Consider the following 26,486-nt stretch of genomic DNA (forward strand, 5'->3'; position numbering starts at 1 on the left):
AGAGATCATTTTCCCGTTATTGCAATTCGATTTCATTTCATCTGCCTACATGTTATAAAAGTATAGCTCCTCAATAGTTTCACTGTTCCTCCCTTTTTTGTCCAAGGACTTCTGGCAAGCAGTTTTGGCCTGAGGGTCATTTCATGACCAAACAATCAAGATGAGAAACCAACTAACCACATTAAAGTGGGATTGAGGCTAAAACCAAGTTTTAAAACCTTTAGCCGTTTAATGTAGCCCTTCACAGTTTAAATTCTTAATCTCCTTTTAGTAATACTTTATTTAACAGAGTTATTTCTTAGAATGAAATATGTAATGAATGGAATTTCAAGGGGGAGTAAAAGAGTTTCATTTAATTGCTCCACTTAATGACTAATTTATGTTTTAGTCAGAGCACAGCATGTTGGTGAACATGGGGAACAAAAAAATTAGTGAAATTTTCGGGTGGTTATTGAGCGTGCCATATGGGTGCAAATTGCCTGGTGTTTCCCATATTTCCTGTCTGATTTGACAGATTTATTATTATTTTTTAATCAGTCATAAAATCATAAAGTGGCAAACAAATAATCTTAAGACAAAAGAAATGGTTCAATGCGTAGATGAGTTAGAAGAAGAGAGTGTAACATTTTAAAGACTTTGCTTATTTCCTTATTTATCACTGCTGGGGGAGAGTGACTCTAAATGTAGGGAGCAGTAAAATTGGGCACCCTTACCGTCGTCTTTGCTGCTGCTAAATGTTTTGGATTCTTTTTTGGAGTCCGATCAGCGGTGCTGATGCTCGATCTCTGCGTCTCTCATTTAAAATCCCATTGATTGCACGTAAAATGTTTACTTTTAAGAGTTGCCAGCTCATGCCGGCTGCCCAGTCATTCTCCTACTTTGAACAAATTGCAGCTGCTGCCATAGCGAAACACTCTAGAAGAAGAGCCCGACACTTGAAACCGTTGCAGCATTTCATTTAAAGCTCTGAAGCTGCAAGCAGCTACATGTATAACTACCAGCCCTTCAGTCAGGATTCATTAGTTGCAATTTAAGAAACGAGGAAAACCCGGCGAAAAATAAAGCATAAATCTGAAATCTGTGTATGTAGTACTGTAGCTGCAGTTAATATACTCAATCATTCAAGCATATGCTGCTCTGGAGATCTTCACCAAATTTACAAAAAAGGCTTGTTGATTATTGGTCTGTAGAGTAGAGCAACTTTGGACTGCTAAATGGGGGGTTAACCTCCATTTAGCCGAACAAATAAAATTGTAGCCCTCCACTGAATGGCGATGGGGATCGATAATCTGGTTTGATAGTTTGAAACCTGGTACTTTTTGGATTTCGTCTTTGCAGCAGAGAACAATTTTCTTTTATGAAACCTAGCAGGTGAATCAACTTATTATAGCCATCGATGGATGAACTGCTCATGGGGCGAGAGATGGAAATTAAAGGCACACATTCATGGGTCTTGAATTGTCTTTATGTGGAAATTGTGCCATGTTGACTGATGATGATTACATGTTAAATGGTTATCCAGCTTATAGATAGCTTTTGAAACTCTCTTCCTTTCCAAATGAAGTGGAAATTAAGCCAGATTTTTTTTTTTTTTTTGAATAGAACACACATTCAGTTTTTCTGAAGAAACTGTTTGACATTTTTTGACAACCACATTCTTGCCGGGCTATAGATGTGAAGATCAATCCAGCTGTCCACTTTGAAGCTAAAAGCAAAGAGGCTAGCTTTGATTTAAAGAGTGAAATCCAGTGAAACCAGCTGGCACGACCCTGCTAAAGGTCGAGAGCTAACATGATGTAACCTGTAATGTGTGAGGAGATTATATTATAGCCATTTCCCTCCAGTTCCAGTGTCTTTAGCTTTATTTTAAGCTAACTCAAAAATGATCACGCTATTGCTTGCTTCTACTGACTAGTGTTTTATTCTCATATAAGCACAATTTTCTGAGTATGTCGAGAATTCAGAGCTCTGATTGTTGAAATACTGATGGTTTTGTTTGTACCTTCCAACACAGAATCATTTTTAAAAGCCGTTTTTATTTTTTACAGTCAAAGAATTCAGAAATATAAATACCTTTTTAATCACCTGGTGCTGCGTTGTGTTTCACTTCAGCGGAGAACTGTTCTGGATACAGAACGTGCGGGCAGTGTCTGGATCAGCCGGGCTGCGGTTGGTGCACTGACCCCAGTAACACGGGCAAAGGTCAGTGCATCGAGGGTTCCTACCGCGGGCCCTTCCAGACCTCTGTCCCGGCCCCTTCCACCCTTCCTGGTCTGCCCGCCAATCCTCAGCCAGCCCTCAACGCCAGCATGTGCCCGAGCGAATCAAAGTACAACTGGTCTTTCATTCACTGCCCAGGTAGGAACGTAATCTAAGATATTAGTTATGTGACATTAAATGACATTCATGCAAATTAATTTCACACACACATGTTGTGGGGATTACAAAAATGGTTGTCTGTTAAATCTGCGTTGTAACAAAAACCTAAATGTGAGTTTATCAGACAATAGGCATCCAAAGAAAGTATGTGTTTATGTTGCATTTTGGGAAAATGTGTTTCTGTATTGTCACTTTAGTTTATAATTGTTCCTCATTATGTGGTACAGACTGGCGGACTTGCATTTGAAGGAATTACTCACTTAGCTTAATAACTATAGTGATCTTCTCATCTAAAATGATTGAAATGCTGCTTTAAAGAGACTTCTGGCTGCTCTGATGCCTCTTATGACACACTCGAGCACTGGACAACAAACAGCGTTTTTTTTTTGTTTGTTTTTTTTTAACATAAATTTCTCTGCTCAGAATAATCTACTCATTCCTTCATGTTCTGTCTTTATCGTACCCCCCTCTCGTCTCAGGGTGTGATGTTTATGCAGTATGTTTGTTTACTCTTTTGCAGCTTGTCAGTGTAATGGTCACAGCCAGTGTGTCAACGAAAGCATCTGTGAGAAGTGCGAGGACCTGACAACCGGCCGACACTGCGAGAGCTGCATCTCCGGCTTCTACGGAGATCCGACCAACGGGGGCAGCTGCCAGCGTGAGTATCGGTGGGCCGTTCGGCGCGACGCTAAATCAGCCAGTCGGGGCTTCATTTAACTTGTCAGTATTTTACAGTCCATTTTTATGTCAGCTGTTTTCCTGATTCCTCGCTGCACCGTAAAGGCTTCCCAGGGATATTAAAGATTTACTCCTTTACAGCTAATGCTGACAGTCAGTTAGTCGGACAACAAATCAATTGTCTATTCCTTCGACAGGTTAATTTAGATTACCGGTATATTACAGCGACAGTGTATGTTGTGTGATTTTTACTTTTTATGCCTCCCTCTGGTATGTACATATATTTATTAAGTTCTGCGTCTGTGACAGTCAATCAATAACCTGTCCTGTCTCCATTCAGCATCGCTATCTTGTCAGCGTGCCCCCTCGGGGACATTAAAGGCATGCTTTACTTCACAGCTAATTGGTTTGACTCAAGAGGCATTATGTGGACAAGTAAAAAGTACACAGTCAGTGCCTCAAAATGGAGATTATTATCAAATAATCAAGATGACACGTGTGACTAAATGATGATAAATCATAAGGTGGCTCTTTTCTTCCAAGTCCCCCACTGTTAGCAGACTTGTATGTATTTCACAGCTGTTTCTACCAAAGGGGTGAGTCATTTTAAGAATGATAAATGAGGATGAATTAATATAAAGGATGATGCGCATTAACGTTTGTGCAGGCACCTTAAAATGGGTCTTTTAAAAATCACCAAGCCTAATAGACATTTGACACGTGTTCACCATGGTCATGGCTCTCAGTATGAGCTTTAAACAGCATGGGGAAGCTGAGAGGTGGTGCTGTGCAATGCTTTATTTTTTAAAGCACAGATGTTAGAGTTGCACATACATGTATGTTCATGTATGGCTTCACCACCTTACTTTGGTGTATGGCAGACCAAGGGTCACATAAATAAATTCAAAAAACTGACAGTAATTCTGGCCTCTGGCTCTAATGCAAGTACTGTTTGGGCAACAACACATAAAGCAAAATCTATACTTCCTGGTGCAAAAACAGTCTAAAGGTAAAAACTATATCCTAAATCTTTGCTGATTCCCATCCATTTGTCCAGGTTTGACCTGTAAAGGGCCTGTTCTGGCTCGTGGGACGCATGTTTGACAACCCGAGTTTAAATGAAGTAAATAATGTGCTGGATGCTGTTTGTGCAGAATATTTTTATATGCACTGACAGTAATGATTCATCTGGAATGATTGTTATCAGAGATATGTTAAACATTCAGTCATATTGTAAAAAAATCAACTGTAGAACTCATAACTGTGTTTAATAGATAAAATAAGAGCTTTTTCACTTGCGCAATATTATGAGAACTCAAAGGTGTGTAGCCTTAAGAAAACCACTTCTCTGTGATATTAATCTGGTTCAGTTTGCCAGTAAGCTTGAAGACTGGACACTAGAGCAATGGAAAAGATCATGCAGTCATTTGTATTATTGTAGTGTCTTTGCCTTGCAATATAAAGCTCCTTGAGGTGACTGTTGTGATTTAGCAATATATAAATTGAATTGAATTAAATTGACCTTTTCCATAGTGGTTTGTACATCAGGGTAAGAAGTGAAGCCGATGAGGTGAAGCACCCCTCATGCCTCATGCTCACAGCCTGTGGGGACGGTGTTATTATGCAGGGTCAGCTGGACCACCTGGATATACTGCACGATGGATTCTTTTTTTTTTTTTCATCCAAGATATCACGGACATATTCCAAGATGACAATGTCAGAATTCATCATCCTCACATTGTTTGGTTCAGAGAGCATGAGACATTGTCACACATGGATTAGCCAGCACAGAGCGCAGACTTTAACCCCACTGAGAATCTTTGGGATGTACATGAGAAGACTTAATGCAGCAGAGGCGCTCCAATGAAATATTAGCGTCGGACTTTGAATCCTCATCCTGACCACCAAGCTGGAAGTGACAAGAGAAGAAACAGAGCTTCACTATTATCACGCAGGGCAAAATGGTTTAATACAGGAAGAGGCCATTAATGGAGTCTGTAGGTCTTGTAGGTTATGAATGTGCTGAATCAAGTTAATCAGTCATTAGATTGTTTATATATGTGTAATATATTCACTCTACTGTGCAAGTCTTGTGTGTGGTTGCTGCAATGATAAGTAAAATAATTTATTTATCTATTTTTTTTTTTTCAGCCTGCAAGTGCAATGGCCACGCAAGCATGTGCAACCCTAACAATGGCAAGTGCTTCTGTACCACCAAGGGCATCAAAGGAGACAGATGCCACCTGTGAGTTTCACATTTCATGATGCTCGCCTGTCTCTCTGTCCTCTTTTTCACTCATGCGATGTCTGAAGTCTTTACTGTAATATTTTGCACCCCTAGAATTCAGATTGCTTGTGGGGTACCGTAGGCTTTATTTTCTAGTTTGTCTACCACAGTAGTGGTACCGGTCTATAGAAAACCCTCAAATAGCCTTTTTTAACTTTTTCTAGGATTTTTTTCTTGAAGATGGTCCTTTGTGATAGTACGGGCTTGTAGTTGAGCACTTTGGGGATCAAAGCTGGTAACTGGTCAATCACAGGCATCAAGGCTTCTGCAATCTGTGTACCGTGAAAACAACATTCAGTGACGAGTAAAAATGTGAATTCCTTTTAATGATTTAGTCAACTTCTCCAAAAATTAACAGCATACATGTATTTGTCAGTTGTTGAGCTAACCTAAGAACGAGCCTGTCAAACCACCAGCAGATTGAGAAATGGGTTTCCAGTAATCGACAACCTTTATGTGCAAAATTGCTGAACCACATGAACTTCAGTGGGTTTTTTCCTCCCCTGAAATGTTATTTTCCAGACCTGTAAAGCCACATGTTGAGATTTCAAAATGAGAAACTCTAACCATGGCACAGCGCAGCAGCAGCTGTTCATTAGCGCTTGCAGCTATATTTTTAGTACTTGTCTTAACCCTGGACTTCATTATCAGAAGGTTTTCCAAAATCCATTTAAAAAGTTGAGATAAGGTTTCACAAATGATTGGTCATCAGTATGAAAATGAGGCCTTTTTTTCGCCTTATTAAATTTCTTTAAAGATTTCGTAGGCACACGTTTCCTGTGAATTCCCATCACGCTCACTCGGTCTCCTTTTAATCTTTTTTTTTATTTTTTTTATTCTTTTACACTGTGGTGTTACTTCCTGACTGAAGGTTAACACTTCTCTTCCCGCTTTCCTTTCTTTCTGACTTTTCTACCATCCCTGTTCATCTTTCCCTTGCCTCTCTTCAGGTGTGAAGTCGAGAACCGCTACCAAGGCAACCCCCTCAAAGGAACATGCTATTGTAAGTGGAATTACAATGACTAACGTCAGTAAAGGGGTTTGTGTGTGCGTGCGTGTGCGGTGTCACATTAAGAGAGCACTATGAGGTCTGAATCTCTTCCTTGTTCATGTCAGTGGCAAGACAGCAACACGGCTCCTAAATCAAAGCAGTTTGATGTTTAAAAAATAACATCCAGAGCCAGAGCTGCTCTTTTAACCCTTTAAAGCCGGTCGGAGCGGGCACGCTCCGTTTTGCGTAACTATTTTTAAATCCTGGTAGCACTGCAACCACGTGAGCTAGTGCAATAATTTTTTTTGCATATGAAACCGGAGGAGTTGTACTTACATCTGATGCCATCAGCTTGTCCTCGGTCACGGTTTCCTTCCACATATAGGTTTGCAAAAACTGCATAAAAAGCGCTTGCAGGAACAAAAACATAATATTCCAGAAACTCGCTTTGCCGATCCGATCGGCTGTTCATAACACTTCCTATGTCCATCAGCGTGAACTATCGCATGTCCGCCGTGACCTGCCCGAAACCGGAAGTGACGTCATTTTCGCAGAAATGTAGTTTTTTTCCATCAAGGCCTCATGAGCTTATACTGATGTTTTTAAAAGTTATCTTTGACTTTATGACTTTCTGTGTCGTTCCTGGGATGCTTAGGACTCAAATTGCACTGCTGGAAATAGTTTATTTTGATGCATATGCTGCTTTTTTGCAAATTTGCACTATAATATTTATTTTCGTTTTTCCTGCAGTGTATAGAAATTGGTGTATTTCAAAAATAAAACTATGAAGACACTCAAAATAAATTTCCTGTGGTGGGAAACTAATTTGTGCAACTTTTTTGTATTTACAGTTTTGAGCCTCTTAAATTTCTCTAACTAGAAATACATGTTAAAAAACAAAAACGATTTTCAATTTTTTTTGTAGTTTATTGCACTTTTTTGCAATTTATGTAATTACTATGCACTTAATGCATGCATATTATTAAAATTTAGGCTGTAATGGTTGTATTGATGTATAGCAACTTGAAATGCTCCAAAAAATGGCTCTACAGCATGTAAAAATATAATATAAGCTCTGGCGGACTTGGTTCTATGGTAGGTCTTAAAGGGTTAAACAAGTCGCAGGTGGAAAGAATTGAAAGTGAGACGCAGATGAAATTGCCAAAAAAATGCAGGTAAGCTTATAAAGGACCGTCTTGCTCTTTTTCCACCTGTGATAAGTCATTTTGCAGACAGATTGCAGGACAGTGGTCCTGCCATTTTTAATCTCATTATCTGATGATTATGGAGGCCAAAGTGATGTCACGTTTGTCTAATCATCAGTACTTTCTAACCCAAACAAGCTATAAATCATGTTGGACTGTATAGTGTTAAATTTTCACACTGATGGAGGAACTAGGTCATCCATTGTGCTGCTTTAAAAAAAAAAAAGTATTTGTTTTATTACCCTGTATTCTGCTAAGGTGTGAAAATGTTTCTAAGGCATAAATGAGCAGGAACATTAAGTGTTATCCATATTTACCCTGAATTAATTGGATAGTTTGTTAAAAATCAATCAACTGTAAATTCATTCCTCATCAGATTATTAATCTATAATGGAATTTAACAGCTAGTGTTCAGACACAGCTTATTTTTGGTAGCAGCTGTTGCTATTTGTGGTTGTAGCAAACGCCGTCATCCAAACACACTGCAACTTTAATAAAGAAGTCGGGCAGTAATTTGTAATTGGGAATTTTCAATCAACCCGTGAGCCACGGTGATCTGATTTTCTGCTTCGCACAATATGAGTCTACGTCCCCACTGTGTTCGTTCGGTTACCTTGCTGGGAGCTTAGAGGCGTGCTGCCAGTGACTGCCAGCTCACTGTGGCTGCTCCTTCTTGTCCCATTACTCCCTGTAATATTTCAAAATGACCTGCTGTCAAAAAAATGCCAGCAGGGACTGTTGTTTTGTATGTGCGTTCGTGGGGAACAGTAGTGGCAAGCGCTCGGTTCCTGACACAAGCTGCATTTCCTGTTACTACCTAATAATAAAAATAAACTCATGTCTGCCGGTTACATTCCTTTTAATGTGAAGTTGAAGCAGTTGGGAATGTTTTCTGTACATTAGACGTTAATTACATTAGTGCTTTTTATTGACAGCACCATGTACTATTATTCAAATATCTATAAAGCTTTTGATCAGTGTTACCCTTGCTGTATGGAGAGGAAACAAACTAACAAATAAAACCCTCCAATTTTTCCAAGTACGTGATCCAGCTGTTTAAATTGATTTTTGACTGAAGTTGAACTTTTTGTTTGACTTTGGAAATTATTTGAGAGGGGATTGTTTTATGTTTACTTATTTTCGAGATTTGGCCCCATCTAAATCGCTTTTATCCAGATTATTTGAGTGGAACTGTAACTGCAGAATAACCCCTGGCGTCTGAATGCGTCCGTCTCCCGTGTTTTGTTGCGCTGTCCTGAAAGTGACCTTCGGCTGTAATTTACCGCTAGCTGACACGCTGTCATGTAACCCGTCCTCTGTCCTGACCTTCATCACAGAGCACGCTCCAAAATCTTCAGGTCTCGAATCGAATGTTTGAAACGGGGAAAGAATGGGAGTAATTTTCTGAAACCGTGTTCTTGTGTGACTTTCAAACTAGACTGATTGAGTTGTTCTTCTGCTTCTTTTTGTAATCCCCACCACATTCCTCCCACGCTGGCTCACTGGCTTCAAACAGACACGCTCCTCATCGACTACCAGTTCACCTTCAGCCTGTCGCAGGAAGACGACCGCTACTACACGGCCATCAACTTTGTGGCCACACCTGAGGAGGTATGTGTCTAACAGTGAGCACCCCACCGCCACAGCAGCTGTCACTTCTGTGAGGATTAGAAAGTTTACAGTTGTTGTCGAACAAATAGGCTCACTTCTTTGTCATTTTAGGGATAACTTAGATGGTAGTTCAGTAGTTTACATGCACACCGATTGTACTGGACAGGCAGGAAGCACGGTGACGCCAAAACTAACTTCAAAATAAAATAAGAATCAGTATTTAATAATCACTCAACAAACTGAGTCGACTGGTTTACTATGTTCCCTGCAGGAAAGTTTCCTCGCTGATAAGCTGGTGATCAGAGCGAAGAGTAATGTGGCCACTCATCAGAGAGTCAGTCACACAGATGTTTTTACAGCAAACAAAAGCTTGTCTGGTCGTGTTTACCTGGCTGCAGCATCTGGGGCCAAAATTGAAACATAAGCATCTGATTAAATGTTCCAGATGGTATTTTTCCCCTGACAAAGCTTCTACTAAAGATTTACAAATGCACAATCGGCTACAGGGGAAGCTCAACTCTTACAGCAAATCACAACATATTTCAATTTATATTTATCAAATCCAGGAAACTTGTGGTGAAGTTGAATTTTTAGCTGTTTGAGTTGTTCCGCAGTTATTTAGTAAATCAGAAACCAAAAGATCGTTTACAAAATATAGAATCGAGCAGAAGATTTCAAATTCAAGACGAAGCGATGACAACATCTGTGACGCACATGTGTAACAATAAATAGTGAAGACATCTGGATTTCTCGCCGTCTAGCTTCAGCCGGCTTCGCTGACGCTGTTGAAATGTTAATTGTTGCCTTTTTTTCTTTAATAAATAATTGATTCACGAACGCCGGCTTTCAGTTAGTGAGTAAACATCAATTACATCTCAGCTTACATCTGTTTGACATTATTTGAGCTTCACTTACAGTGAATGTGATACATACAGTGTTCAGCTGCGGTGCTTATTCAAACATTTGATTTGTTAATTCGGCCTCCCATTAGCTCTGCAAATTTGCTCTGGTCTGCAATACAGTAACTGCTTGTGCAGCTACAAAGTGATACCGGAGGAGTGAACAAAGTCGCTGCTCTGCAGTTACAGTAAAACATAAGGGCTTTCCTGGTCTGTGTGCTACGAGCAGTTTGTTTTTCGTTTACTCTGGTGGTTGCAGTAAAAAACTGACTCGCCCATCTTCACTGAATTGCGGTTCGACCGCTATGGGGCACGTGGGGAAAATGACACCAGTAAACTGATGATGATGACTTGTTCGTGTTTCTGTCCTCAGCCAAACCGAGATCTAGACATGTTCATAAATGCCTCCAAGAACTTCAATCTGAATGTAACCTGGGCCACCAGCTTCACCGGTAAGTCTCAACAAAGCCCCTTATTAGTGCTGCTCAACGAATTAGTCAATGAGCTAATGATTGGCCAGTGATTGAAATATGCACTCAAGTGTTTAAATTAAGGCTTAAAATGATAAATATTACTGATTTTCTCAGACAAAGAAAGTGAAGATGACTGGTTTTATATTCATGTAATAACAAGTTAATGACAAGGTTTTTGTCACCATGTTCACAGCTGTTTAAAAATGATATGAAAAGTCACCTGTCTTTCCATTGTAGTAGTTTCTGCACCAGGAGATTTACAAATGTGAAGTAATGCAGATATTTCACATTTGTTGTGTCAATAAAATTCCACCAGACACTGGAGCAGAAATGAGAAATTCTCCTTTTCTTTTTGTCTTGTTTTGTTTTTTCTTTTTTTTAATAATTTCCTCCATCATCTATAACTTTTGTATGATTTGACATTTTTGTCCTGTCTTCCCTTTCCCCTTTCTTCTCCTCTTTTCTTTATCATCCTGTTATTTCTATTTTCTGTATTCCTATTTTCTCCCTCCATCTCTGTCCCTTGTTTGTGTCACCCAGCGGGCACCCAGGCCGGAGAGGAGATCCCCATCGTCTCTCGGAGCAACATTAAAGAGTTCAAAGAAAGCTTTTCCAATGAGAACTTTGATTTCCGAAACAGCCCCAACATTACTTTCTTCGTCTACGTCAGTAACTTCACGTGGCCCATCAAGATCCAAGTAAGCAACTCGTACGCTTAACGATAACTGATCCGTTTTTGTTACCATACATATTTGTAAAGCAGGCAGGTAAAGACAGGCTCACTACAGATTAATGCAATACTAAAATTCTGTTCGATTTGTAACTCTATATTTATGATAAAGCTCCACTGTGAGCAATACATTTACATAAAAACTGACATGTATTGATGACTCAAATGCCAAAGAAGCGTGATCGATTGTCAGTTTATGGAGTGCTCTTATCTGAGCACATTTACTTCTGCCAGACAGAGTAAGTCATTCATGTGACATCTAAGAATCAGCATTCATTCACTGGTTTGATGAAAGTGAAAAGAATGTTAGATATGAATCTAAAAGTGTTAAAATGAGAAGCTTGGTGTATGACAAAGTGTGGGAAGTAGAATTAATGATGGCCGGAAACCTTAAACGTGACAGATAGAGAAGGTTGCTTTGTTTCTGTGTCACATATATGAAAAAGGGGACGAGTTTACCAAATGTAGCTTTAAGTCAAATTCACTGGTATTTTGTAAATATAATAATAAACGTGAATTTGCTGTGCAATTGTGTAACTTTATTAGCAGCGTCCTCCTGAAATGCACCAACAATATCGAAAGTAACATCCTCCTCTCTGCCCCTTAATGCTCTTTTGGTCGCTATGGTAACGTGTGAATATTTCTTTCAAAATAAGACACAACTGCAATATGAGTTAACCAAGTTAACGATAAAACCCCAGAAACCATAAATTTCACACCCGAGCCTAAACTCTCGTGGCCCAGTGCTAAATGACTCGGCCTGGGGGTTGGGGACCGCTGACGTAGCGGATCAATACAGTTGGGGACACTCCCATAGGGCTTAAATCCAGGGCTCTCCACCTGTTGCTCTTAGAACTGAAGAAGCTTCTCGGATAAGAGGTGAAATGTCTTTAAGACACTTAAATAAGTCCAGAGGCTTTTCTTTCCAAGCTCCTTAGACAACTCTGAGATAAGCAGTATCCGCAATGCTAAAACAACATACAAACATGACACTTTAAAAGTTAAAGACACCTTTATAGAGTTGTAATTTATGTGTTAGCTGTGTGTTGTAGTGGTTACTGCACTTTTTTTTTTTTTTTTTACTTTTAGAACAATTATCTATGTCAATTGGAAATTTCCTCTGTCACCAGGACAGAGGACAGTTTGCTGACTTTGTTCCAGGCCTCTGAATTATTAAAATTAAACCAGCTTGGTTTGACTGTACAGACAACAGCAGTGGTGTTTAATTTTTGCTCGTTTTTGTTATTGTGCAGCATGCAATGGAGCTGCGTTGTTTTTTCAGAAAGTAAGCCTTTTCTTTTCACCTGAAATGAGTTCTTATTGGCTTTATTGCTGACATAGTTAGCAAAATGGTAATCAATACAACACTTTACGTCTCAGTACTCAGCGGCTTTGATTCAAGTAACACAGACTCGGCCCTGATTAAAATGCAGCTGTACTCAGTTGCCTTATGCTTAACGACTGTGTTGAGTTTGAAATGCCTCATACAGCTTTGTATCGACATCCTTACACGTGTAGTTGTCACTGATGTAGGATGTGGCTTGTTTTCTGTGTAGATTCGTAGAGTTCTAATAAAGCATTTCAGGAAATTGCATCTGAAAATGTGCCGTGTGTACATGGGTGTTTGTGCAGGGTGGTATAAACTCCTGCATCAATACAACCTGTTGGTGTAATAAATGAATGTTCTGCCAGGACTGCGCGCTGCTGGAGGGGGAGAGGCACTCTGGGCCTGGCTTCCTGTGCCCGACTGTGTGCCTCTCCAAACAGTTCTGGGAATGATTTTCAGTGGTTGCCCCCCTTGCAAGCTTCTTCCCCCACCTCTCGCCCTCCTCCTGTAGGGGAGGAAAAAAATAAAATCCTGCCTCCATCTACCAAATCCTGCCTTGTGAGGGCTTTTAGTTCTTTCAGCTTTAGAACACCCAAACTGCTGCCAACCAGCCTCAGGAGGTGCAGCTCCACAGCAGAGCAGAGCGCTTAACTGACTTAGCTCCCCCCACACCCCACTTGGCCTCTTTAGGTCCACCTCACCTTCTGCCTTCCTGGGTGGGATCATGTAGAAGATCACCCCTATTTTGAAACTAAAGCACAGGTCTGTTGCTATGTTTTTTTTGGGTTTCTTGCCCCCTACTTTGCACTCGTGGAGTTTTATCTTCGTCAGCGAGGTAACTATTTCTGTTTTTTTTTTTTTTTATTTAAACCACTTCTTCTGACTAATAGTTCTTGATTTTTCCTTTGCCTTTTCTCGCTCTCCTCGCATTCAGCGGTCTGCTGCAGTGTGACACTCGGATACGTGAGCGCGCTTGTGTGTGGAACCGTAGGCGGCAGGTCCTCCGGTGTTGGCAGGCAGAGATCGACATGCTGGAAAATGGTTCATAAACAGCAACTTAGAAAGAGCAAGGGCAAAGTGGAATGTTAAGTTGAAACACATGCTGCATTCAGAGTGCGCGAAGCTAAGCTCTCTCTCTCTGAGCTATACAGGGCTCTCTGTCTTTCTCTTGCTCCCTCTCTTCACACGCCACCTCAAGGTTGCTTCTGTTTGCTTTCACAGGGTTGGAAGTGGCGCTCGAACAGCAGGCGCATCATTTTGAAGGGAATTTGTTTTTTGCTCGTTTTACCTTCGCTCCACTTTGTCCGAACACACGGTTGAGTTCAAGCTTTTTGGAATTATTACACATTTCTTCACATCAGATCAAAAACTTCTAAAAGCCCTGAATTGGATTACAGGACACACCCCGTTGTAATTAGTCTCATTTACCAAATGAGATCTTTCCCAGTGGTCGGAGTGAATTCCGTGATGAGTTCATCAACCGTCGAGCTGCTCGGATCATCAAAGCAGAATCAATTGCAGGGAGATTAGTAAGCCCGGAGTTCTCACACACCTCTTTTCTCCCTTTTTTCCTGATGAAGAATAGATCAGATTTTAATGATGTTTGTAATGAAACACAAATCCCAGACTAATTATATTAAAGACCTGTGATCTCCTGTTCCGTGCCTTAGTGAACATGTCATGATATGGTAGAGATTACAACGGCCTGCAATTTAATACCCCGCCGTGGAGTAGCAGCATCTGTAGCTATCAGCTGACTGCTGCTCTGCATATCTGTACGGACCCGTGTAGCGTTTATCTGGGCCATGCCTCGCTGCCTGGTGGGTGTGTCTTGATAGCGATCGCAGAGAGGTTGGAAAACAGAAGCAGTGTTTTTTGCAGTGACTGATACAACATAAAATTACTGTATAAAAACTAAAGGAAAATGAAAACTTAGAAAGGTACCATGCACATTAATATAGTGGTTATATATGAAAGTATTCTACCTTTAAAAAAAATCTACATGTTTAACACCTTAATCTGAGATGCACTAAGATAACAGGAGTAAGTACTTTCCTTAGGAATACCACTTACAGAAATTCATAATTGCGTCACCTTGCAGTAATTGCATAACTCATTTCTACTTTGGAAAGCAGGTAATTTAGTCTTAATTTAGATTTAAAGACTAATCGTTAGATTCTTTCTTCCTTTTTAAGTTCCTCCTGGCGTGATCGGAGGTGTGGCTCTGTGTTTCTCTTTAAAATATGCCCAATGTTTTTGAACATATTCCTGTTCAGCTCAGAAGCTTTACTTCTTTTTAAAATCTGTCATTTTGGCAGCATGGTGGAGATTATCGTGCCAAATGTTCATGTGACTTGGAGTCATCTTTTAGGCTTTTTACTTTTTTTAGCTTTCCCTTTTCTTTTTTTTTAAATCACATTGTTGTTGCCTCGACTTTCCATTTTGGTGTCTGTTTGTCAGTTTAGTCATTCTAAAGGATCGTGCTTGTTCATAAAATGGCAGTACTCCTTTGTTTTGGCTCAGAAACATTTTAAAACATTTGACACTGAAGTAAGTTTGCACAGATTTTACTTACAGATTTTGTTGTTTACTGTACATTTGAAAATCAGCCAGCTACTCATCATTTTCCAGCTAATCTAACTTGCTCAGTACAGTAAAGTAAAACTGTTTACTGACCTTTGAGGCTTCACTTTGACTGTGCTGTTTTGAGAAAAATGTAAATTTTTCTGCAGTGTATGGCTGCAGTGACAGAGCTGCCATCCTGAGGTTTAGCAGGTATAATGTTGTTTTGTTGATGACGGTTCTTTTTGTGGTGTTTTTTTTTGCCCCTGTATCAGGATTAAATCAGTCTGAGTTTGATGGGAGTATCATTACTTCTCCAAGTATTTGGTCACAAACACAAAGCGCTGGACTCTTGATTGTTCCTCAGAAGATGTCAGATTCATTAGATGGTTAAGTCATTTCACACCAAAAAACGGAAAGAGAGAAAACCCCCCAGTACTGTTACAGCAGAAGTCCAGAGTTCACCAACATCATCATACATCATTTGTATACACCAGGGTTGTCAAACATAAGGCCCTGGGGCCAGAATCGGCCCAGCAAAGACTCCAATGTGGCCCACTTTGACCCCCATCTTTGGAAAATGTGACCACACCTATTGCCATTCATACTACACCAAATTAAGTAATAGATGAACAACAGTTAAAACTAGAGATGAACCGATCCGAAATTACGTATCGGTATCGGTCCGATACTGACCTAAATTACTGGACCGGATATCGGAGAGAAATAAAAAATGTAATCAGATCCATTAAATATCACAAAAGCACCTCACAAAACTTGCGACATAGCATAACTCTGCTCATAACCGTAGCACGTCGGAGCAGTATGCATCACGTGATAGAGCAGCTGTGGCGTGCAAGACTGTCAGCGGTCTGGAGCCTCGCTACCAAACCGGCATTTTATCCCAGAGAAAGTTATCTAACAACAGCTTGATAATCTGTTGTTAGAATTTATTTAATTTTACTTTGTACACCAGGATCTTTTTCTCTGTTGAAGAAAGATGTTGAATCTATTTAATTATTCTTGAAAAATAATTGATTTCTGTGCATTTTTTCCCCCACCCTGCATCAAATTAAAGTTGATTACGTCGATTAAGCATCATGAGGTGGAGGGTGGTTTTTTTTGTTTGTTTTTTTTTCCTGGGAGTTTGCAACCCTATTAGTTAGGTTGCTTAATATTTCTGCTAAGTACTCTTTAAAATACCAGAATAGGGAGGATAGACTAGGTTTAAGTTTATTAGATTGATCAGTATTGCTGAACTATGAAATAGTTTGGGTGCAGTGTATTTTTTTGCACACAGGTATAACAGAATAGCTTTAGTGTTGTTTATTTAAACTTGAGTATGAACTTATACAAAATGCAGCAAGATATTAAAAATGCCATCTCTAATTAAAACACAGTGAAAAAACAGGAACTTTCTTATCTCCTGTCAATTTCTGTCTTTGAGGAGTTTTTGGTGAATTAATGTAAATTACTCTCCTGTGTTTGTAATTTCTACCATAAACTTTTTTGCAATTTTCTACATTTATTATTTCTTTCATTTACTACACAACATTCGTGTAAGTTTGACGATCTGATCGACCGCTTGTCACAATCAGCTGGTTTGTTTTCAGATGTAGTTCACAGCAGCACGATAGAATCCAAAGTTCTACACAGTCCAGCACATTTAAAATGACTTTTCTCTCAGACCCCTTCCTTTATAGCAGAACCTGTTGAGCAGGCATCCCTCGCAATGATAACGACACTTTCCTTCAAAACTCCAATATACTTCAAGCAGCTGTCAGAATCCATTAAGGCAGAATATTTCCAATCCTAATGCCCAGCGGCAGGCTGACAGACCCTGCTGTGAGATCCTTTACAACCCCTAAAGATTCACCCTCTGCTGGGCACATAACTAGAGCGTCGCCCAGGCCGCCTGCTGCCACCTTCAGCCTGCCTGTCACTGACAGAGAACCGCACATTGCTGACACTTGAGATTAGCCGCTACAATAACTGTTATCGCACATCTTCCCAGTGCCACAGCCTCCTCACACTGTTCAAAATTGAGTCGAAGCACTAATGGCACGGAGTTATATCGCTGCTTTTTCTTGTGCTGGACAAACTGGCGTTGTCTTTGATGGAGTGGGGGCAGAGAATTATGAATCTCTAATCAACGAAAAAGAAAAAATACGACGGCTTTGTTAGGACGTTGTCATAAGGCATGCTGGGTTTCAGTGCCCCGACCGACAGGGCTTCTTTGATAATTCTATGCTTCGCTCTTTAAAGAATTCCTGCAATTCGCAGGTTCATAAGCTCTCCGGTGCGTTTTCTCTCAGCCTTTCATTTTTACCCCCACTTTACATTCATGAGGACGAGGAAGTAAAATATTTCCTCCAAACATTTTTCTCTTAATTGCAAATAACCTAATTGGCTTCTTTAAAAATGGAATAATTTCCTGAAATGTCTCCGCAGGGTTTTTATTGAAGATGCATGGATGAATTTTAAGCCTAAGAGTTTGACAATGCTGCATTGTGTAATGTCAAAATCACATATATTACACTGCAGTAAGTTAAACATAGTCTTGTACTTTTAGTTAAAATGAGGCGTTCATGTGTCCTGCCAAAGATTGGCAAACATTTTAATGAACAGACAAACAGCATATTCAAACATTTGGTCTCTTAGTTTGGAATCAGAACGATGCCACCTTGAAACGAAACCGAAAAAAATATTGAAACCGAAAATAAATGAACTGAAAAATCTTGTATTGAAACCGAAAAAAAAATGATAGTGAAAAACAATTAATTGAAACTGTAATTGTTTTGTTTTCGCTTACAATTTTTTTTTTTCTTTCAGTTTCAATCTGCTGGCACTGTTTTGGCGTCGGGGGGCGCGCTGGGGGGGCGGGGATTCCGGCCCGCATGTATTTGCATACATTATAGAGGCCACTAGTGCTGACCAAGCTGCCATCTTTCTCTCTTCCCGTCTTTCAATGGCTGCTCCAAACCAGTGGCGGAGCGTGGGGGGGCTTACTGGGCTTAAGCCCGGGTTGTTTTTTCAGAAGCCCGGGGTCTTTTGGAGTGTAATTTTTTTCATAGTTAGATGTTTGGCTGACAACTGTATAAAACAAAAAACTACACACAATATTTGAAGCACATAGTGCACACTGTGGGAATTTACGACTCTGCGTAAATCCCCCCTAATATTGGTATGATCCGAGCTCAGACACTAAGCGGGGCGGGGCAGCTGCTGCCTGCAAGTGCGCTGTTAGAGAAACTGAGCTAGGCAGACAGAGGAGAACTGAAGTTCGACCAGGTACCAAAGCAAATCATTCGTACTGTACAAATAATGTAAATATGACGGTGTATCACGAAAGATTGATATCAAACTGATCACTTGACCCATATTACGTTACTTGCTCTTCAAGTGAATCAACAAATGGCGAAATGAAAAGCTGAACAACAACAATGCTGTTTCTTTAGAGAGTCTTAGCTTACATGTGTGTTTATTTCATATTTTCAGTTGTTACCCTCCACGGCTAAATAAATCGGTTTCAGTAATGCACTGATATACAAGAATGGACATAAGGAGCTTCTTTCAAAGAAAAAACTCTGGTAGTTATTTTATATATTATGCTTTGTATGTTGTTCAGTATATTTCTATGCAAAACAAGAGGAATCTTCAATACACAGCAGTATATTCACAGTTTAAACCAGATATTTACATACACTTTATGGAAAACACAAGAACATTTTTTTACTGTACAACATCAATTTAGAGTAAACTTGTTTTGTTTTGGATAAATAAATATTGAAATATCTTTTGAATTAGTTAAATGTCAGATAAAGAGAGACAGAGCTTCTATTTTTATCACTTTGATCAAATGTAGGAGTACATATACACTAAGTTTATTGTGCATTAATAAGAAAACTCCGGACAATTCCAGTCTGAGCTTAAGAAGCTTCTGATAGGTTGGTAGAGTCCATGTGAGTAAATTGGTGGCACAGCTGTGGATGCATATAAGGCAAAACACAGAGCCTGTTTCTGTGACATGGGAACATCCAGAGATGTCAACCAAAACACCAGGAAAAGAACTATGGAGCTCCATAAGTGTGGCTCAATTTGAATAATTTGGTGCCATTTACAATTAAGAAATACAGACAGTTTCTCTCTTTACTCTTAAAGTTAACAAATATGTTTTTTATATTTATCAATCTAAAACAAACATTTTTAATTGTAACATCAAATCAGACTAAAAGTGTTTGTGTTTTGATCTGAAGAGTTTGTAAATATCTGGTTTCAACTGTATATTTGATGATTGTCAGCACAAAGAGGGAGAGAGAACAAGAGCAGGTGAGACACACATGTTAGTCAAATGGTTGTTTACCAAAAGCATCACCGTATCATAGGTACTCGTGTATCTCGTACCTAGTGTTTCTTTTTAGGTTTGTTATTTTTCAAGTTATATATTTATTAAGTTTTGCAGGCTTGTTTGCACAACAAGGCTAAATAATTATATAAACTTTTCTGAATCTGTACTTTGGTAGAATTAAAAAATAAATGTAGTGCAAGTCTATGATGATTTTTAGTGCTACTATCATCTAGTTCTGATTCTGGTTCTGTCTTGGTTAAGTCCTAAGTAGTCCTGATTTTGAACTGTTGTAGTCCTGTTTTAATTCTGGATCAGTTCTGGGTCTGGTTAAATTGGGGTTTAGTCCTCGTGTGTTGATACAGCCCTGATTTTGTTCTGCCTTGCTGCTTAATTAAAAAACTAGTTTAAAGTGTCCTGCATGTGTGATATATATTTTTCCCTAATTGAAGTCATTCTTTTTTGAACAAAACTCAAAACAGAGCAAATTAATCTTTCAGTCATTTCTACACCCTCCCAAAAAGAAAAGAACAAAAAATCCCACATGCATACTACCCTTTAGGGCTAAGCCCCAGGTGTTTCAAATGTCTGGCTCCGCCTCTGCTCCAAACCGCAAGTAAGTAATCATTTTTTGTCGTTTTTCCCTGCTGTCCCACTGGACTGGACGTTAGTTTAGTTTTGTTTTTTTTTAGCTACATCTGGTGAAGTTGTGGTAAAATGCTGGTGTTAGCCTATTCGTCGTAGCAAGCTAGCCTGAAGCTAATATTTGCTAAATTTAGGGACACCCGTGTCTCTTTAGGAGTTGGAGGCCGGTGTTTTAGGAGCGGCACAAGATCTCATCAACAGGCAGTGTTGGGCAGTAACGTAATACATGCACCAGCGTTACGTATTTAAAATACAAAATATGAGTAAATGTATCCGTTACAGTTACTGTTCAATAGGTGATATTGAGAATACAGTTAGTTTGTTGAAATAAGTGGATTACATGGCGGTATTTTCCTGTTTCATATGTTAGGCTATGGTCTCTCTATTTTTGGTAATTCCACGCCGGTGGAAACCCAAACAAAACGCGCAATAAGAGCCTCTAAAAATTATTATACAAAATGATTTAATATGAAGGCAACAGGCAGAGTGTTACAGGCATCGCCCTAAACAATGTAGCATCATGGGCAGTGTAGTCCGTGCTGCAGGGAGAATGGACTGCCATACCCGTGATGTGTCTGTGAGCGAGGAGGGAGAAAAAGGAAAAGTACGAGCTGCCACGGAGCAGAAACGGGAGCTGGAAGCATGTAAATATAATAACTAATGCAGCCAAAAAGAGTGCCTGACAAACCCAGCTGCAAGTAAGCTGTTAAGACTCGACTGTACACCGTGTTCGTGTTTTCCTCTGAAACAATAAGCTCCGTTGGAGCAGCCTTTCAACGCCTCTCTCTGTCTCTAGCTAACAAAGTCGACCCAGACAACAAAGTAAAGCTAGTTTTCAGCTACGAGCCCGACACGAACCCGACGTATTAGCCAGAGGTCCCTTTACTACGGTTCGGAGCCGCTGACCTGTTTTATATACGCGCTGAATAGTTTTCTACACGAGATTGTTGCAAAAAGTGCAGCCTTACCTAATGTCCACCTACTGTTACTCATTTATATTAAGATTTTAACATCTAGTTGGCATTGGTATGGCGAGTAGCCTTCAGTAATAGTAATAAATCACACAGCAATAGTACATTCATGTAGTTGTAAAGTATTCAGAATACATTACTTCTATAATCTTTGGTGGAATACATTTTAAAATTAACCTTCCCAACACTGGGGTGATTAATCCTTTTGACTTTTTGTCATTAATTTATCAATAAAACAGCTGCAGCTTTCACTGACAGTACCACATGTACCACAGTACATGTGGTACTTTAACCTTTGTACTGTTTTCTTCAGTTAATTTTGGAGTTACTACAAAGATTGAAGCTATAGGATGATCTGTCTGCTGTCACTGGGTGGTGCTGAGGTCTGAATCTGAGGACGGCTCCTGTAATCACAAACAGAACAGAATCATCATAAACTGAAATATAAAGTTTATCTCTCAAATCTGAAATAGAGCTGATCCTTCTCTGTCCTCACACACTCGGGATCTGAAGTTGTTCAGTCTACAGTTCTGCCGACAGCTGTTTATTTTTTTATTTGTTTTAAAGGCCTTATACTAACATTTTCTAATATCATGTTTACCTTTGAGTTGTTGATGCTTTATAAATGGAAATCTGCAAAGATGAGATGATGGAGCAGGTTTCAGTTCTGGTTCAGTCTGCTGCTGCATCCTGGTCACAACATACGGAGGTGTTATCAGCAGTGAACAAGAAATATTAATGCTTCAAATTATTTGTCCTAAAGGATGCAAGCTGTACAGAGTACTGCACATGTGACTTTGTGAACATAACTCATTAAAAATAATTCGGACAGTTTAACCTGAATATTTGTAACAAACTCAGTAAAAAAAAAAAAAAGCTAAAATAATCAGAGGAAAAAATGTAACATTTTAACTTAAGCTGACAAGCGGAAGTAGTTTGGTTTCAGTACATAAGTATCGGGCTTTGCTATTTGCTATTGACTAATGTGAGGTTACTGAAGTGCCAGGTTTTTAAAAGTTGGCGTTAATGTCCTTCCGCATGTGGAAAGCGACAGAAAACATGTTGCTGTTTGCACATATTTAATTATCAGCTCTGCACAGGAGCAGAAGCAGAGTCCAGCCTGTTGCTCTTACAGTATAATAAAAGTACAGTAACTGTGGTTAGTCACTGAGCAGCCCGATGCGTTTCTCTTGATTTCTAGTCAGGGTAAATTCATTCACCTGCACGGGTTAGCTAAACGAACTATACAAAACACGTTTCCCCGACAGCCGAGTGCTCATCTTAGCTAGCTAAGGTGAGCACTAGATAGGTAGCTAGCTAAGGACCTAAATTACGGATTAGCTTACAAACACATTTAACTTACCAAAAATAATGCGGTGGGGCCTCAGGTCCTCCTGTCCGGTAGTCCAATTTACTGAAGAACACCTCAGGCTGTCACTTTGAAATAGTCGGTAATGTAAACGCTGGACCTCTCAGCATCTGCCATTCCCGAACAGACACGTGCAAGTTTGTCCGTGACCGCAGCCGCGTCGTCAGTGTTTTCTCCAGTCATTGGTCAGCATTATAATATATGCAAATACATGCGGGTCGGAATCCCCGCCCCCCCAGCGCGCCCCCGGACGCCAAAACAGTGCCAGCAGAGTGAAACTGAAAAAAAAATTGTAAGCGCATAAAACAAAAAAATTAGTTTCAATTAATTGTTTTTCACTATCAATCTTTTTTCGGTTTCAATACAAGATTTTTCAGTACATTTATTTCAGTTACAAATTTTTTTTTTTCAGTTTCAATATTTTTTCCGTTTCGTTTCAAGGTGGCATCGTTCTGATTCCATATCTTAAAGCATCCATAGTTATTTAATCCATAAAAGTAACTAGACAGAATTACACTAAGTATGAATAGCTGGAAGTAATCAGCCTGTATAGAACTTTTTGTAGGTTGAATAGTTGTACCCCAAATCAAACATTACCACCCACGTGCCAATCGCATGTACGGTTCTAGAGATATGAAGGAAATGGGTGATAACGAGGGCAACTTTAGCTCATAACCTCGTCAGGAAGGTTGCAGGATGCTAAGTGCAGGAGTACAGGGTGTTTCCGCAGGGTCCCAAGTTAATAGATATGTGACAAGACCCACTTTGAGTGAGGTTTTTTTTTTGTTTTGTTTTTTGTCAGTCCCGAGTCAACCTACCGTACTTTGGAGGAGTGCATTTCAAGTCATTCTGAGTCGGCTTGTATAACTTTCCTGGGTAGGTTTTGTGAAATCCAGACGGGGCTTGGAGTGGTTATGGTTTGGGGAAAGATGCTGGTAGGGGTCCGGTCTATTGACTGATAATGGTTTGAAATGAAGGGGGACTGGTGATGCACAGGAAAAAGAAGACCTTTGTTGTAGAAAGCGTATTACTTGTTGAAGGCTCACAGTCAGTGGCCTATTTGTACCTGGATAAACATCAAATCACTGATTTTTAAAGCATTAGTGGCACATATTGTCCATTATAGTACTCTGTGGTTAATTCCTAAACTACTCCAGTGTTGGTCGCCTATCCCGATGTGTGCTGATGTCATAGTTTTAAAACTTTCCCTGACTATACTGGTACCCTGAACTTATCTTCAGTGTTCAACAGTCTGGAGCAAAATGATTACACTGAGGAATCTGTGCTCAACAGTAATCAACGGCAACACATTAGCAATCCAGATGGCGCTGACTCCACAAGTAAATTAGACCCCAGGCCGATCCCACAGCACCCCACACCCCCTGTCACCTCACTGTAAAGCCCGGTGCCTTTGGCCTGGTTGAGGTCTGGTGTAAAGACACTGTAGATATTTTTGCAATCTGACCTGTCTGTTTTTTTTCCCCCCACCTATTGCATATTCATGGACTAATCTGAGTATGACAGGTGGTTTGTGTTGGTTTTTTTATATTTTATATATATTATATATATTTTACATATATATTATATATATATATATAATATAAATATATATATATATATATATATATATATATGTGTGTATGTATATATATATATTTTAATTTATTTATTTATTTTTACTTATTTACTTACCCCCGAGGAATGCTATGCTGCACCAGCTTTTCATACAAATTATAAGCAGTGAGGAGTTTTGGTTCAAGTTCCCACATAACAGAAACATGGCAGCAGCTACATTACCTCTGGTTTGCCAGATAGAGGCAGTGTTGTGTTGTTGTAGGAACAGGTGGATGTAAGGCATTTTGCTTGGGGGTGGGGGGGGGGGGGAGTTGTAGGCGTAAGAAGAGGAGGGGGCATTGGGGAGTTGGTACCTCACTGCCAATGTTACCCCTGGCAACCTTGATTAAGACAGGATTATGTTAGCACAATTGCTCTTGTGATGATTACATAGTGAATATTTCTGCCCACATGTGCAGGAATGCTTTTTTTTGTGCAGGCTGTGGGCAGCTGAGAGGTCCGGCGGCTGGGTCGTTGTCTCTGACAGGCGTGTAGTCGGGAGCACAGATAAGCCAACCGACTGGCAACCTCCCAGCAGTTGGGGATAGCCGTGTATGGGTAGCCTCAGCGAAGGAGAAATGTCACTGATAAGAATAATAATAATAAATGTTTTAGACACACTGTAAAGTGTTGATCATATAGATGGTTCACAGTATGCAATGCAAACATGCATAGTGAGAGCAGGAGCATCCCTCCTGCTCTCCTCAGACATGCAAGGTCAGCGCTGGTCTAAAGCTTGATTTATTTATTTTTTTGAATGTATAACGCTGACCTGCTTCAAAATCTCCCCTATTAAAGCAGATTTCTGACTCACTCCTGTGCCCTCTGTTTCCTGTTTTAACAGATTGCCTTCTCCCAGCACAGTAACTTCATGGATCTGGTGCAGTTCTTCGTCACGTTCTTCAGGTAAGCGGCCCTCCCCTGTCAACTCGCCCGCTCCTCCACCAGAGATGCCCGGGCGTTAATGTTGCTGCACTCACCCTTAATGTGTACATACATGTGCCTGTGTTCAACGTGAACGATGGTGATGGATTACCAAAGCTGCTTTCCCCTTTTTATACCAGCCATTTTTGATTCTGCTGTGCCTTACACAGCCTGACGTACAGTGTAAAAACATTATTTTGTGGCAAACGTGTTAGTAAAATGTGCTATTTGTGTGTGTGTTCGTTTGACCCTCCTGTTAATCACTGTGTTAAGCAATTAACAAATGTTAAAGAAACAGCGTAGCACCACTTCCCCAAATAACCCACAAAATATGTAACGTGATGAACCTCATTATGCAATGCAAGGTTATTTTAAAAGTATGTGTCTGTGAGAAAGAAGCTGTGAGCTCGAGAGTGGAGTAGAGACGTTGAGACAAACTGTGGCGCTCTGGCCTGGACTGGTAAGGGCATCGTAGGGAGTGGGGGGCAGTTATATGAAAGCACAGTGCAAGGCAGCCGTGGCTAGTGTGAGATCACCCTTAGTATATGCCTTAAGACACTCCTACAAGAAATGGAGATGACCTCAGTCATTTGAAGAATTGAAGGTATTCTGTTGATGCTATCTTAAACTGCAGCTACATGCTCATGTTTGTATGGCAGCTACTCACTTAAAAGATACATGAGCCTAAAATTCAAAAGAAGCATCGTTAGAATCAGAGTTAATTCCACATTCATAATGTTTGCTTTGCTTTGAAGTCAGGCACATACAGTAGCCCCTGTATCGGCTTACTTCTGCAGTTTATGATGCCGTGTTGACTCAGATGTTAAAATGTACGATGGCACGGAGACGGAACTGTTTTTTGCCGTCTTGCACATGAGTTTGCACACATCTTCCTGTGATGTATCTGTTATGTTTGAGTGACTCACCTCTGTGTCTTGACTGGAATTTAAAATGAATTTCTGGAGTATTGTTGGCACAGTGATGCGCTACTTTGTAATGATGGAGATGCAGTTTGTTTTGGTTTTTTTCCCTGGCAGGTCTAAAAATGTGCATATGTTCGGCTTGGACGAATCCCCGAGTCTGTGCTCGACGTCTTCAGAAACTGCTGTAATGTGTTATCGATTCAAAAATGAGATGGAACAAAAATTGGATACACAACTGTGTCCTTGCATGCTCGACTGCATGTATGGTATTTCTCTCGAGTATCCAGCGTGTGTTTGTGTTTGCGCGCCTCCAACCCAGAGGAGAATTGTAGGACTCTTTTCATGTTTGTGTGCTCGCCACATTGCGTTGAAGAAATTGCCAGCTGTTCTGAGTCGCGCTGTTTTTATTGATCCGGCAGCCATGTAAAGGAGGATAGATTTGATCAAGCTGCTTTGATGGATCCTTTTTTTATTTTTCTGACCGGCCGTTCGGCTGTTCGACAACGTGTTTCAGCATCAGCTGAATAAACCGCCTTTCTCTCCTGAGGTTTAT

The 26,486-nt window shown here is 40.1% G+C and overlaps 1 protein-coding gene and 2 long non-coding RNA genes across 5 annotated transcripts in view; 2 read left to right on the forward strand and 1 right to left on the reverse strand.

Annotated features, from left to right (window-relative positions):
• Nucleotides 1–26,486, forward strand: part of atrn (attractin) — a 130,504-nt gene that overhangs the window by 42,116 nt on the left and 61,902 nt on the right. For all 3 annotated transcript variants that reach the window (XM_005929634.3, XM_005929637.3, XM_005929638.3), the window contains exons 18-25: nucleotides 2,113–2,358; nucleotides 2,900–3,037; nucleotides 5,209–5,302; nucleotides 6,295–6,347; nucleotides 9,057–9,151; nucleotides 10,424–10,502; nucleotides 11,064–11,221; nucleotides 24,931–24,992. In XM_005929634.3, coding sequence (XP_005929696.1) covers nucleotides 2,113–2,358; nucleotides 2,900–3,037; nucleotides 5,209–5,302; nucleotides 6,295–6,347; nucleotides 9,057–9,151; nucleotides 10,424–10,502; nucleotides 11,064–11,221; nucleotides 24,931–24,992 — 925 coding nt within the window. The remainder of the gene's footprint in view (nucleotides 1–2,112; nucleotides 2,359–2,899; nucleotides 3,038–5,208; nucleotides 5,303–6,294; nucleotides 6,348–9,056; nucleotides 9,152–10,423; nucleotides 10,503–11,063; nucleotides 11,222–24,930; nucleotides 24,993–26,486) is intronic.
• On the forward strand, nucleotides 5–1,596 carry LOC121815020. The gene is made up of 2 exons (XR_006054735.1): nucleotides 5–819; nucleotides 983–1,596. It is a non-coding gene; the product is annotated as an uncharacterized LOC121815020 (long non-coding RNA).
• LOC106633336 lies at nucleotides 21,381–22,722 on the reverse strand. The gene is made up of 3 exons (XR_001336556.2): nucleotides 22,467–22,722; nucleotides 21,705–21,793; nucleotides 21,381–21,507 (listed from the first exon to the last, which is right to left on the reverse strand). It is a non-coding gene; the product is annotated as an uncharacterized LOC106633336 (long non-coding RNA).

Source organism: Haplochromis burtoni, unplaced genomic scaffold (genome assembly GCF_018398535.1).
Source record: "Haplochromis burtoni strain Fernald_Lab_line unplaced genomic scaffold, NCSU_Asbu1 Contig_119, whole genome shotgun sequence".
NCBI classification, from domain to species: Eukaryota; Metazoa; Chordata; class Actinopteri; order Cichliformes; family Cichlidae; genus Haplochromis; species Haplochromis burtoni.